Genomic DNA, 16,105 nt, shown 5'->3' with positions numbered 1-16,105 from the left:
TATAAGACGAACCTGTAACACCTTGCCATGCCTGATAGCAGGGGCACCACAGAAGGATCCTACCGTCATTTCAAAAGGACTCAGGAGGTACCTTGAAGAGGCTCCTCCTGGCCAGAGATAGAAAAACTTAATAAGGATATTAGAAATAAGCTAAATCACAGCAGTGTGACTTATACAGTGGAGAACACAAACTGGTCATTACTGGGGGTGAGAGTAAATCTTCATTTTGAAAGTAAATAAAGCAAAAGAAGCATCTATCTTGTCTTTTTTATATGAACTTTACCATTAGATAATCAAACAGTACATTTGGGTAAATTTCTTTTTTAGAAGTACCCACTGTAACAAATGAAGACTTCACAGAGTTGAGCGATCACTGTTTTATGGCCCCTAATGAGTTAATGAATCTAGCCAGTGAGCACCAATGCCTGCTGGCGTCACGGAAAGAGAATATATATTACGTGCCTTTTGACAAAATTATGCCACTGAAGAAACAGTCTTGCAAAAGAACTGAAAATAATTGGAAATTTAAACACTGACTGGACATTTGGTTCTACAGAGCAATTATTTTTTTAAGGTACTGATAATGGCACTGTGGTAATATTAAAGACAATTCCTTATCTTTTAGAATTAGACATATTTATGAACAAAACGATACACCTGGGATTTATTTCAAAATAACACTGAAGGGAGAAAAGCGGGTATTTGTAAAGATGGAACAGGAAAGGTTAAGAAAAAATTTACCACAGTAAAAACTTAAGAGAACAATTTCGACATTTTCCTACCACAATTAAAATAGATTCCGACCCATTACTAAAATATATTTATATGATTATTTATACCACTAATGGAGTAAAAAACATGTAAATAACCATATAGATATATTTCTGTAAAAAGAAAACAATATTAATAGATATCCTAAAACAAACCTAAATATGCCTAGTGGTACCTCTGGTACAACCACTCTTCGTTTCCAAGCCTGCAGGTCACGTTCTGTAGCAATCTGACTACGAGGAGCATTCTGATGCATTTGACGAACACCTTCTACTTGTCCGCTACGACGCAGACCAATATTTGGAGGGGACTGGATGTCTAAGCTCAGTCTTCTAAAACCTGCAGGAAAATTGTCAAAATTGATTCCCAAATTTCAATCTAATATACATTTAACACATTAATAGGCATATACAGTCCTAATAAGATACACACCAAAAATACAAATCCAAAAAACTTTGTAAAAATCATAATGTAACTATCAAAATACAGAACAAACATTAACTTCAACTTCTACTTTTATTAGACTTCCTGAATCTTTTAATGTACAGATATTTTCTACTGTAATGCTTTATTTGCCATCCTAAAGGCTTTGTCTTCTTCAAAACTGTACACTAAAAACACATCTTTTTGGAAAAATTAGCATTGCATGACAGTCTCCTCAAACTGTGGTGGCTTCATAACAAAAGCTCAAACACCAACATTACCTCTGACTTTAAGAGATAATCTGAGCCACTCAGGCAGGCAAGCCGCCAGAGTGGATATTAAAACTTCACAAAATGCAGACTGGGGAAATGCTGGCAGCACTTGAATTGGAGCTGAGAGAGAGTGGACAGGGCATCGCAGACAACAGTGAGCCCCAAGCCTGTGCAGAGTTGATCAGGTGGGCAGAGGAGGCAGGACAACCCCCCATGAGTGGAAGTCAGCAGGATGAAGGATGGAGAACAACGGTGTCCTAGATAAAGTGCTTGTTTTATTAAAATACTGTATGAAGGGCCTCCTGCTATTAACGCAACAGAGAAACTGGGAGCTATATCCTCGCCTGCAGGAGCCTATAAAATTTTACTCCAAGGGCGCCTGGGTGGCTCAGTTGGTTAAGCAACTGCCTTCGGCTCAGGTCATGATTCTGGAGTCCTGGGATCGAGTCCCACATCGGGCTCCCTGCTCAGTAGGGGGTCTGCTTCTCCCTCTGACCCTTCCCCTCTCATGCTCTCTGTCTCCCATTCTCTCAGATAAATAAATAAAATCTTAAAAAAAAAAAAAAATCTACTCCAACTCTGCCAGCTCCTGGGCCAGGGCAAAATCCACATGACTGAACACAACCCCTGCGTTCTTCTAGGTACAGCACTCTGTTTACCAATCAAATGTGAACCAACTTGCATTGCACCACACTTCATCTACTGAAGAGAACAGTACATGACCCTATTTTGTTTTTTTGGTTTTTTTTTTAAGTAGGCTCCACATCCAGCATGGAGCCCAACACGGGGCTTGAACTCACAACCCAGAGATCCAAGACCTGAGCTGATATCAAGAGTTGGGACGCTTAACCATCTGAGCCACACAGGCACTCCTTAAAGGCCCCTATCAATCCAAATATTTATATTAAAATATACTGATATTTAAGAAACATGTTTTGAATTGAGAACCAACAATAAATTCTAAATTTAACTGCCCAAGTTATAGTATTATTCTCCAACAATGTGAAGAAAACATATGCACAGGTTATTGATCACATCACTTCGTAAATAGCAAGTCTGAGAAATAACTCAAATGGTCATAAACATTAATTACAAAGAACACTTATTCCACAGAGTGGAGTACTATGAAGCTATAAAAAAGGATGAGCAAGTGCTGTGAGTGGATATGAAGTCATTTCTAGAATATATTGTGTCAAGGGGAAAAAGCAAGGCAGAGAAGAACACAGCATCAACTTGCAGTATTCCTGCCCAAAATATTTAACCTGTCTATTGGGAGAATTTGCTTTTTCTTTTCTGTAGACAAGTGGAAACATTTGGCAAGGAAAGGTACTGAAATTAGCGGCCGAGTACCCTGAGCAGGTGTGACATGGCAGGGATGACCTCTGTGGCACTTGAGGCTTCTCTCATCTTCCACAACAAGTTTCCATTTGCATAACCACAGTCTGCTCCCCTCCAGTACTCTCACTCCTAAAAAGTAACTAATACTATACTACAGGATCAAAAACCTCACCCCGAAAATTCACTTCAAGCCTTCTGGTTCCGTAAGAAACATTTCATGCTCTACCCAACTAATTTTTTTTAACTAAAAATGTTTAAAGGGAAACCTAGAACTGTAGTTTTCCTTAAAAAAAAAAAAAAAACAAAAAACTTTGTTCTTTACTCAATACAATTTTGTAAATACTCTTATTTTAGAGCAAAAAAGGTTTTAACAGCCTTTCAAAGTACTTGAAAATCAAATGTCCATTTGCTAGTACATCATCAACTTCACACCTAATGAAGTTACTCTCAGACTACTAAAGTTATAAAATACAGTTAAAATTTTTCACATTGCATGTACCTGAAAATTACTTCATTTACTCTTCAATTTCAGCCATAATAAGACAAAATATTTCTCAGATATTTTACCTCTTCGTGGTGTTTCTTCTCCACTTGGAAGTCCACCTGGAATAGTATCCTGATCTGCTCCCATTCTCTGATCCTGCTGCTGCTGCAACTGTCTTATCATTCCATCAAGAACACTGGATTCTGGGCTTCGTTCACCATTATCGTTGGTTTGTAGGCTTATAATTTGTTCAATCACTTCTCCATCACCTGTAAATTCACAACCATAACACAAAATCATAATAAACATGAACAGAAAAACAAACTTTCAGAAAACTACAATTAAAAATATTAGCAATTATCAGATTTCTTTTAAAAAAATAAGCAATCGGGGCGCCTGGGTGGCTCAGTCGGTCGAGCATCTGCCTTTGGCTCAGGTCCTGATCCCGGGGTCCTGGAATCAAGCCCCACATCAGGTTCCCGGCTCAGCAGGGAGCCTGCTTCTCCCTTTCCCCTCTGCTCATGCACCCGCGTGCTCTCTCTCTCATTTCTAATAAATAAAATCATTAAATAAAAATAAAAAAATAAAAAATAAGCAATTAAAAATATCCTATATATTCATAACTAACTGGATCAGAGAAAAGATTCAAAACAAATGAAACCCTTCCTTTATACCAACCACCACAAAAACCTCAACAGAGCCTCTGAAACCCCTGAGGTAAGCACATGGAAACCTGTGGAAGTTTCAGTGGAAGCTTTAATATGCTGTTTCACACTAACACTCCCCTTGCCTCACGTAAGATAGATTTCATTAAACTCTTTATTTCCCAAGGTCTCTGACAAGACCAGAGCAAAAATGTGTAACTTCTGATGTAGAGAAAAGCAGTGGCATTTCTCCTCTACTCTCTTAAAAAATTTTTTTTAAAAAAAGAGTAATACGCTTCAACAAACTAAGGCTGTAGCTCTCCCAGACCAAGTGTCCTGAGAGCAGGTGCCGCTGAGGGAGATAGCTACACATGCCTCTCCCACTAAGCTTAAGTTACTCTTATCTCTTAGGCATGCTTCTCTTCAAGTACAAAACTCAAGATTTTTTACAAGTGCCTTTGCTTCTTTATTTTTGAAATCACAGGTTTAGTTAATATTAATGGATAAAAAGTGTTAGATGGTTGTGGGGTCTGGAAAAACTATCTAAACACTAACTTATTCATGCAAACAATTCCTTACATATCCTCCCATATAAAATGCATCTTCTTTGAACATAACATATAACACAGACCAAGCACCCAGCAACTTATAAAGAGAACCCCCCCCCAGACTGAAATTAATAGGGTATTAGCGAAAAGAATGCAAAAATATAACCTAGCCTCCATAGTAACAGATCCAGAAACTAAAAAATGTCATGTACTGTTTTCAGGAGAAAAAATATTTGCATCCTACTATTTGAGTTAAATTCCCTTATATCTCACTGATAACATCTCCATTTTACCATGGCAATCAATGAAGAACTTACAAGAACTAAATGTCGTAACTAAGACTATCTTAAAAGCACTATTTTTTTTATTTTCAAAAAATGAGCTAAGAAAGCAAAAAGTGGAGCCCTAATCTAAAAGGTTAAAAAGGTTTTAATTAGAACTGGGAATAACAAAAGATTCCTAAGACTACAACTTGGAACCAAAGGGAAAACAGTAGAAAAGGAGACTTCTAGTCCTCTCCCCCTCTCCGCAAAAACCCAAGGTCTATAGAACTTTTCATTCACAGCACAGAACACTTAAATGGAATGTGGCAAATATCAGAACGATAACTATTTCTAAATGGCATAATGTTATTCAAATACTGAAATATTAAAGTAGGGTTCTACTGGGTGGTTCAGTTGGTTAAGCATCTGCTTATGAGTATTGATGACAATACTCATCAAAACTGGCTGGATTAGCATGTTAATATGAAACAAAGAAAAAGTCTTCAAAAGAAGAAATACTACCAAGGGAAAAAGGAACAATTCATAATGATAAAAGAATTCACCCAGAGGACAATCTGAAATGTGTCTGCACCTAATAACAGAACTTTAAAATACATAAAGCAAAACTAATAGAACCAAAGGACATAAGATAAGCCCACATGGTAATTTGATATTTCAGCACTCCTTATAATAACCCCAAAATGGAAAAAAGCCAACTGTCCTTCAATTGTTACTGAATGAATGAGGGTATACACATACCATGGTACACTATCAACAAACAAGAACAAACACCTAATCTGTGCAACAAAAATGAATCTCAAAAGCACCATGCTGGGGCGCCTGGGTGGCTCAGTCGTTAAGCGTCTGCCTTCGGCTCAGGTCATGATCCCAGAGTCCTGGGATCGAGCCCCGCATCGGGCTCTCTGCTCCGCGGGAAGCCTGCTTCTCCCTCTCCCACTCCCCTTGCTTGTGTTCCCTCTCTCTCACTGTCTCTGTCAAATAAATAAATAAAATCTTAAAAAAAAAAAAAAAAAAGCACCATGCTAAGAAGCCAGACACAAAAGATTTAGTATTGTACAACTCCATTTATACAAAATTCCTCAAAAAGACAAAATAAAAGTGACAAAATAGCAGTCCTTACTGTTAAAGAATAAAGAATCATTGTATTCTTCATTGCCTTAAACACACATTTTTAACTGTTCTGAGTTTTAGAACTGGAAGTATGCATAAACCAGCAGAAGATTCCAAAAAGGCCCAAAAGAACCTGCACCCCAATGTTTATAGCAGCAATGTCCACAATAGCCAAACTATGGAAAGAGCCCAGATGCCCATCAACAGATGAATAAAGAAGATGTAGTGTATACATACATACATACATGGGCACACACACACACACACACACACAGAGGAATACTATGCAGCCAACAACAACAAAAAAAAACACGAAATCTTGCCATTTGCAAGGACATGGATGGAGCTAGAAGGTATTATGCTAAGCGAAATAAGTCAGTCAGAGAAAAACAATTATCATTATGATCTCACTCACATATGGAATTTAAGAAACAAAACAGAGGGTCATAGAGGAAGAGAGGAAAAAATAAAACAAGATGAAATCAGAGAGGGAGACAAACCATAAGGGACTCTAAATCCTAGGAAAAAAATGAGGGTTGGTGGGGGTGGGGGGAGGTACCTGGGTGATGGACATTAAGGAGGGCACGTGATGTAAAGAGCACTGGGTGTTATATGTAAGACTGATGAATCACTGACCTCTATCTCTGAAACTAATAATACATTGTTAATGAATTTAAATAAAAATAAAAATTAATTAATTTAAAAAGCCCAACAGAACTTTTGAGGGCACGGGAAACATTCTATACCTTGCCTGTGGTGGTGGTTACCTGATTGTTTAACATTTGCCAAACTCATTTGACTTGTACACTTAAAATTGGTGAGTTTTGTTGTATGTACTATACTTCAATTAAATAAAAAATAAACACTTGAAACAGTAAACACACAGTGATAACTGGTGATTAACTTTTAGTAAAACAAACCTCAACCAAACAAAAAAGAAGCATTTTTTTCTTTGCTTAATAACATCTGTATGGAGAAACACTACACTGTGGTAACAAATACAAAAAAACAAAACAAAACAAAAATTCTGCCCTTGACTAGGCCAGGCAAAGTACAAGACGGGACTCAAACATCTTGCACCAGAAAGTTAAGGAAGTGTTCAAGGGACTCAGGAAAGGGAACACGCAGCCTGAAGAGACTCTCACACTCAAATCTAAAAATAATGAGCAACAAAATAATGACCATTATGGATTATAACCCACTATATAACAACCCTTAAGTCCATATTAAAACTTAATGAACTACAGGGCGCCTGGGTGGCTCAGATGGTTAAGCGTCTGCCTTCAGCTCAGGTCATGATCCCAAGGTCCTGGGATCGAGTCCCGCATAGGGCTCCCTGCTCCTTGGGAGCCTGCTTCTCCCTCTGATTCTCTCTCTCTCTCTCTCTCTGTCTCTGTTTCTCATGGATAAATAAATAAAATCTTTTAAAAAAACAAAACAAAAAAACAAAAAAACTTAATGAACTACGTAAACATACAAAAGGCAGACTAATAAAATGCAGATGCAATGACCATAAAGTTAGAAAACAACCATTTTGCAACCTTTAGAACAACTGATTCAGGCAAAAATCATCAATGGATCCTAAAACTTATAGGTAAAGTTTGGTAAGGAACAGGTTATTTACATCATATCTCCCCACAAATTTCTTACTGACTACGAAGAGAAAAATAACTTTGTAGAGGAAAACTTAGCAGGCACCACCTTAACCAAGTTTTCAAAGAAAACATCACAAATATTTGGACAAAGCACAATCATAAGCACCCTGACATGATGCTCCAAGAACACTACATCATCATTTATACGGTATTCTATCAAAAAATGTACAACCGGGGGGTGCCTCGCTGGCTCAGTCGGAAGAGCATGTAATTCTTCATCTTGGGGTCATGAGTTTGAGCCCCACACTAGGTGTGGAGATTACTTAAAAATAAATAAAACTTAAAAAAAAAAAAAAAAAAAAAAAACCAAAAATTTAAAAAAAAAAAAAAAAATAAAAATTAATTAAAAAAAAAAAAAACATAAAAAAAAAAAAAAAAAAGCACAACCTGAACTTCACCAAGGACAGCTAAGTTTAATGTGCAGTCCCAAACTGAGATCCACATCAGAGTAGAACAATAAAAGTTAACAGGCATCAGAACAGACAAAATTTGATTACAGACCATAGACTTAATAACAGTATTACAGCAGTGTTAAACGTCCTACTTTTGATAATTGCTTACGGTTACATAAGAGAATACCTTTGTTCTTAGAAAACACATATTGAAGTATTTAGGGATAAATGAACATGTGGTTGAGAACTTATCTCTCAAATGGTTAAAAACAATTACATGTATCTAGAAATACAATGATAAAACAAGTATTAAAAACTATTAACTGGTAAATCTAAAAGTGTGTGAGTTCTGCATATTATTTTTTACATTTTTCGAAAAAAAAGATTGCACTTACTTGTTGCCACATAGCCTAGCTGTGGAACCAAATGTTCATCTGCAGAATTTTCTCGACCTGGTACTAATCTCTGATACTTAGTTGGATGAGGATTTCCATCTACATCTACCAAGAATGGTGGAGGCATAAGGTGAGGAGCTTGCTGAGTTTGCTCATCTAAGACATAATTATTAGAATCCCTAATCAGTGGTCGATAGTCAGTATGGAAGAACATCTGATCAGGAATCTGAAAAAAGAAGTTTACAGATTGACATTTTGAGGTTTATATATGTTAAAGAATACAAATATTAAAGTTATTTATAACTCGAAAAAAAAACAAGGAAACCAAATCAATACACCTATTTCCAAAACATCCTTCATAACTACTTACTTTACTACTGTAAAAAAGTATTAAGAATGACCTTTTCGAGACAAACCAAAAAACAGACTCTTAATATAGAGAACAGATGGTTACCAGAAGGGAGGTGGGCAGGGAGATGAGTGAAATAGATGAATGGGATCAAGAGTACACTTATTTTGATGAGCACTGAGTAATATACAGAACTGCTGAATCTCTATACTGTACACCTGAAGCTACTGTATGTTAACTACACTGGAATTATAATTTTGTAAAAAAAAAGACCTTTTCATATGGCTTGCTGCATCCAAAACCGAATATCAGAAGGTGTCCATGAGAATCTGTACAGGCAAAATGCTGTCCATCCTGTGAAAACTTACAGTCAAAGACCGCTCCATGTCCTTGCCCTTCAATCTAGGAAACACAGAGGGAAAAAGTTATAGCCAATTCTACACGAGTGCTTTTGCTTTATCAACTGTTTTCATGTCATCTGCCTGCTATAAATATCACTTTTTCTTTTTTCAATGAGTTCAGTGAGGGGCTTGATCTCATGACCCTGTGATCTAGACCTGAGCTAAGATCAAGAGTCAGATGCTTAACCAACTAAGGCATGCAGGCACCCCCAAATATATCACTTATGAAAAAAAATATTTAAAAACAAATTCTGCATTAAGCACATAGTATTTTCAGAAAATAAAATTCATTTCAGATACCACTAGCCTAGAAAAAAATCTTGAAAGGTATTCTAAGAATGAGTTCTCAGAATCACAGAATGAAAGATAAGTCAATCCAAAGTAAAGGCTTCCTTTACTTCTTAGAAGTGAATGACAAGCAATTTCATAAACTTTTGTTTTAATGTATAGCAAAAGGCTACTGAATGACAACCCACAAGATAAATGATTAAAGATCAACAAAGTGTGGTATTCACGAACTAAAATCAGTACGAACAATTTAAACTTTCCACGAAGATGACTGACCATCATGCAAAAGTAGAATGCTGCCAAGTCATACAGGTGCACACAGAAATGCCTGCACCTACCTTGCTACAAACTACCGCAGATTTCAGTAAGGACGCTCCAATTACATCATGAATGTTGCCTTAAACAGAGTGCTTTTCAACTTTATTCTTGCTCTTCAACTGAAATTACATTAGTTTAGCACTACCAACTTATAGTTAAATGAGTTGTTTCATTAACAGCTTAAAGCTATGCTTATTTGTTGTCTGAGCCTGTAACTTTCCAATAACTAAACTTTAGGGCAAGTTTGATCAGTGCTGGAAAATGAATCCTCCACTCACTAACTGCCAAAACAAACTCACATCATGCCGAAATACCTGCTTGAAAAGCAACACTTCACTACTATATACCACACACAAGTGGGTGCCGATTAACAAACTTAAAAATTAAGTTACTGGGATATTTAAGGCACTGCCCTATTATGTGTACACATAATATGTATATAAATTTGTATTCTCTAATAACAAAAAGGAATAAACCGTATAAATATCTTTCTTCCAATTTGTTGTTGAAACATAGGAACACATATTCACCCACACAGTCCTTTGAGGAGCCATCTCCACTATAGCCCGACCCATGCCCTGGAACCACTTTGCACCCCTGGCCTGGAACCTACAGTCCAAGTAAAGCAGAGGTGGGGGCCAGGCCTTTGGCTGGCAAGTCAAAGATGGTGGCAGCTCCTCTCCTGTCATACACGTGGACCTAAGTGCACCAAAAGTGCTGCTAAGGTACCTGGAGAAAAGGAAATTTTCCTGAGTAGGCACTTGCAGAGCATGCCACTTGGGTTTCTACCTGCAGTTTGAAGAGTCCTCCACAACGATTCCTGACAAAATGCAACCTGCAACTATGCTTGGAGAACAATTCGATGTCACATTGAAAATTATGATGTATTTAATGAAATACTGTAATGTTAGTAATTTATAACCGTATGTAATCTGTCTAACAGAAAACTGGGAGCCTCTCAGCTGAGCAGTAAATGTAAGAACTCAGTCCAGGAGCTCCTGGGTGGCTCAGTCAGCTGAGCATCCGACTCTTGATTTCGGCTCAGGTCACAATCTCAGGGTCGTGAGATTGAGCCCCGCATCAGGCTCAGTGCTCAGTGGGGAGTCTGCTTGAGATTTCTTCCTCTCCCTCTGTTCCCCCGCCCCAACCCCGCTTGCATGCACACACATACTCTCTTTCTCTCTCTAAAATAAATAAATAAATTTTTTAAAAAATAAAAGAACCCAGTATACACAGCAAAGTTTGGTATGTCTCACTGGAAGTAATATCATTGTTGCCCACTTGAGACTTCTTTGGCTCAGAAGTTGTTAGCTTATTTTCTCCTTTAAGCCTTAATTAATGTAGTTTTCTGTTTTGATAGTTAAATTCAGGATGTAATGTTCTTAAAGAGAGTTTTAAAGGATAATGAAGAAAATGGAGATACCTATAAATTTTAAGACCACAAAAAAATTGCTGAAAAAGACTTATTTTTCCAATAATTTGAACCCAGAGATGCAACTTCCAGAGATGCCTAATTACACATGTGCAATTCGGCCATGTTATTTGAGTTATTTCAATGCATTTTATGGTAATAAATAAAATACCGCATTTTAAACTGTTTGTCAAGAATTGTCCAAAATAAGCATACTGAAATAAAAATTTTAAGGTTAAAAAAAAAAAAAAACAAAAACATGGAACACATGGACTCAGATGGCCTTCAAGCAAAAGATCTAAGAACCATTCATCTAGCAAAAGATCTAAGAACCATTCATCTATACCCTGCAACTAGACTGCCTCCAAAATGAATTACACTATGAACTGGAACTCAATATAAACTGCACAGTAATTTTACAAAACATTTCATATGTAGATCAAACAATAGTCTTGACAACACAGAAACTCTTTTATACAATAACCCCCTTAGAATTTACCCTAAGGAAATAATCACAGAGCTACATAAACAGCCATGTACCTGGATATCCGAAGTGGTGCTGCTGTGCCTGATTCAGAAACCACTTAAACACTCAACAACTCTAAGTTAACTATATATGTAATCTTCTGAGAAAGGCTGAATTTACAGTCAAAAATGTAACTGCAAATTCTTAAAAATATATGTAAGATTTTGGGAAACATTCTTTACATAAAATGAAACAAAGATTACAAAAACTGTACGAGAATGCCAAGTAATAACTATGGAAAGAATGATGCCACTAAAAAACCCTCAATGGATGGTACTGTTTGTGAGTGAAAGTGTAATAAGGAATACGATATTTACAGAGTCTCAAAATACCTCCTGAAAAAATTAGCTTAATAGTTACAAAGAGGAAAAACTATTTCATTGTGGGGAAACCTGGCAAATGCCACCTTTCCAAATTTTAAAATTACCACACCACCAGGGCACCCTGGGTGGCTCAGTCAGTTAAATGTCCAACTCTTGATTTCAGCTCAGATCATGATCTCAGGGTCCTGAGATCCAGCCCTGCATCCAGCTCTTGGCTGGGCATGCAGCCTGCCTGGGATTCTTTCTCTCCCTCTGCCCCTCCCCACCCTACTCACAGACTTGAGAGTTCTTGCTCTCTCTAAAAACAAATAAGGTTATAAAAAAAAAAATAGGGGTGCTTGAGTGGCTCAGTTGGTTAAGCGACTGCCTTCAGGCTCAGGTCATGATCCTGGAGTCCTGGGATTGAGCCCCACATCAGGCTCCCTGCTCAGCAGGGAGTCTGCTTCTCCCTCTTACCCTGCCCCCTCTCATGTGTGCTCTCTCTCTCTCAAAATAAATAAATTTAAAAAAAAAAATCTAAAAAAATAAAAATAATCACCACCAAAAAAAGGTGCAACAGAATCAAATCAAGAAAAAACAGCAGACAAAACACAGATACACTGTAACATTATTTGTCTGCACTCATCAAAAGTTAAAAGGTGAGAAATAGAAAAAAAGAATTGTTGAGGATTACAGAAACCTAAAATATACAGCCACTTAACATAATGAATGATCCTGAATTAAATACTGCTTCAAGTGCCAAACATAACTAAGAAGACATTACTAGGACAACTGACAAAATTTGAATATAGAGCAGAACTAAATAATGCTACTTTATCAATGTTAAATTTGCTGATTTTGGTAACTAGCTTGTGGTTATATATGAGAAATTCTAAAAATATGCAACAGGATCCTAATTTGGTTTTAGGATATTACATGTGCAAAAAGAAAACAGGCTAGAAAAACCCAATGATGTTTTTATTTTTATTTATTTATTTTTTAAAGATTTTATTTATTTGATAGAGAGAGACACAGCGAGAGAGGGGACAAAAGCAGGGGGAGTGGGAGAGGGAGAAGCAGGCTTCCCGCCGAGCAGGGAGCCCGATGCGGGACTCCATCCCAGGACCCTGGGATCATGACCTGAGCCGAAGGCAGACGCCCAACGACTGAGCCACCCAGGTGCCCCGCCAATGATGTTTTTAATTCCCTAGATGACTTTACTGAATATTGTTTTATTACCAAATATTTCAATAAATTTAGTGAAAATATGTATAATTACCATAATTTTGCGAATTTAAACAAATTCTAAAACATTTGCACATATACAGAGGACTAAATAAGTAACTTTTGAAACTCCTTCCCTCGGGTGACTCAGTTACACAAAGAATTTCATGAGTGTATATATGTATGGCTGTCGGATATTTATTAGGCTTTAAGCATCCTGATTTCTGGAAATATAAACAGCCAAAACATGCAGATCGGTGTCTGGCTAAACTTCTGATCCAAATACTTGAAACCAATGCAAGCATACATGAAGATACACTTCACTTACCATATTAAAATAATGTTTCATCTTGGTGCCTTTTGTAATATCCCATATAAATATGCTGCCATCATGTCCTGCAGATAACATAATTCTGGAATCAAAGGGATGTGTCTCCAAAACAAATACTTCATCAGCATGTCCCTTTATTCAACAAAGTCATAAAGTTAATGAAGGTTTGCAAGTTATTAAGTTTAAAATGAAAAACCCATATTGTCATTGTGTATAAAGGCTTTTAAAAATGTATTAATAACAGTGGCTTGAACATTAGTATATCTACAAATTTCTACTCATTTGATAATCAGTGGGTGAAACATATTTAATATGTTAATATTATAGCTTCAAAAATCAAATTATAGTTCAAAAAAATTCTTGATTTGTTATATAAAAACAACCTACCAGTAAGTTATGAAGCAGTTGCCCTGTGTAAGAATTCCACACTTTAAGGACATGATCGTTCACAGCTGTGACAACAATGCTATCGTTCTGATTCCAAGCAATCATTGTGACTTTGGGTTTCATAAACCTTTCCTCTTCCAAAGATAAGTCCCTAAGAAAAACATACACAATGTGTAAATTCATTTGAGAAGTACAATCAATACAAAATTAATGGAAGTAATGTAGTTTCATGTCCATACATTATTATATATCTAATATACATCTGACCCATAACGATGATCTATAAACAGATTACAGCAAAACTGAGACGGGGAGGAGATGATTATAGAAACAGTTCAGGGGGGACGCCTGGGTGGCTCAGTCGGTTAAGTGTCTGCCTTCAGCTCAGGTCATGATCCCAGGGTCCTGGGATGGAGCCCCGCATCAGGCTCCTTGCTCAGCGGGGAGCCTACTTCTCCCTCTGCCTGCTCAAGTGCTCTCTCTCTCTCTCTCTCTCTCTGACAAATAAACAAATAAAATCTTTAAAAAAAAGAAACAAACAAATAGCTCAGGGGTGCCTGGATGGCTCAGTTGGTTAAGCATCTGACTGTTGATTTCAGCTCAGGTCATGATCTCAGGGTCCTGGGATTGAGCCCCGAGTCAGACACTGGGCATGGAGTCTGCTTAAGATTCTCTCTCTTCCTCTCCCTCCGCCCCTCCCCCTGCTCATGGTGACAAAGAAACAGTTCAGTATGAATAAAGGCATATGTTAGGACATCACCACTGCTCATAAAAGCAAAATTTTTTCTCTCTACCCCTTTTCTATTATTCCCTTCCCCTGACCCCAAGCCCTAACAGCTTTAATTTTGTTGTTTCTCTCTCCAGAGAAGATGACAAGAAATTTTAGGAAGACAGAAAGAAGGCAATGCATCTGTACAGCCCCCAGTTATCTAGAAAAGTGCCTGACACACAGATATTCAATCTTTTGAACTATAAATAAAACTGTACTCATCTCTTTACACTTCCCTATAGATGGTTACTATGGTTCTCTTAATGGCCTTGGATACAAATGTCTACAATATTTTGCAGCCTGAAATGCAAAGTTTCTCTGTAAACCATAGTAGTCAGTACTACACAGAGAAAAGGTAAAGCCCAGCTGCTTTTTGAAATCAGAGAATACATCCTAAGAAATTATAAACATGTATTTCAATTAAAGAAAACAGCTGTAAGAATATGGAAGAAGTGCCATGTAACACCTATCTATATAAGCACAATGGAACACAGACAAGAGAATAATTCTAACCAGATTGGTCAGGGAAAAGTGTAACAGAAGAGGCAAAATGGAGTAAAGGCTAAGACTCCATGCTTCACTTTAAACTAAAAGGCATCACCTGTTAGTAACCTTGAAGCAACAGACATATTGTACTTCATCAAGTTGATCATCCAGGATTAGAACACTAAAACAAATATGCCCATTAATTCTTATATACAGAAAAAACTCCGCTTCTCAAGATTGGAAAGATGTAAAGCTTTAAATGAAAAAAGAATATTCCCACCATTGGAAGGAATTACTGGCAGAGCACTCTCCATGGCAGCAAGAAAACAGAGCAGTTTCCAGTCTCAGTAAAAAAAAAAAATTTGTTTTAAAGATTTTATTTATTTGACAGAGAGAGACACAGCAAGAGAGGGAACACAAGCAGGGGGAGTGGGAGAGGGAGAAGCAGGCCTCCCGCTGAGCAGGGAGCCCGATGCGGGGCTCAATCCCAGGGCCCTGGGATCATGACCTGAGCCGAATGCAGACGCTTAACGACTGAGCCACCCAGGCGCCCCTCAGTAAAAATTTTTGTATTAAAGTTTTTACATTGATGTTCCTATTTTGCTTAAAATCATTGTTCACAGGTAAATGTAATTTCAATTTGTTTCTTAATAATGAAATAACCTTCAGTATTTTAACCAATCAAGGACTGACAGTATTCACTCTCACACGAAGATGCTTCTGAATATCCAGATAGAACATTTTTAAATGGCAGAGATGTGATTTGGTTATGAGCAAGGATTATCAGATTTCCAGTAAACATTCTCTCCATTCCTTACCACAGATCATTTCACAAAAATGTGATTATCAAATGTATTTTGAAGCCAAATAAAATTGTCTGAGTCATAGCAGAGAACTTAATTTCCCCTGCAATTATTAAAAATAAAGCAGACACGAGGATTTCCAAAGGACTAAATTGTGAAACATTTCAGGAAAAACTGGTAAGAATTTTGATATG

General features: G+C 37.2%; 1 protein-coding gene across 1 annotated transcript in view; it reads right to left on the bottom strand.

Moving 5' to 3' along the window:
* BRWD1 (bromodomain and WD repeat domain containing 1) overlaps positions 1-16,105 on the bottom strand; it is a 105,446-nt gene that overhangs the window by 49,843 nt on the left and 39,498 nt on the right. Inside the window, 6 exon segments of the mRNA XM_021679271.2 lie at positions 927-1,110; positions 3,372-3,557; positions 8,317-8,542; positions 8,939-9,067; positions 13,464-13,598; positions 13,854-14,004. Coding sequence (XP_021534946.2) covers positions 927-1,110; positions 3,372-3,557; positions 8,317-8,542; positions 8,939-9,067; positions 13,464-13,598; positions 13,854-14,004 — 1,011 coding nt within the window.

This window comes from Neomonachus schauinslandi, chromosome 1, assembly GCF_002201575.2.
Source record: "Neomonachus schauinslandi chromosome 1, ASM220157v2, whole genome shotgun sequence".
NCBI lineage: Eukaryota > Metazoa > Chordata > Mammalia > Carnivora > Phocidae > Neomonachus > Neomonachus schauinslandi.
The sequence above is the reverse complement of the archived record's forward strand: the minus strand, read 5'-3'. Positions and strand labels throughout refer to the sequence as shown.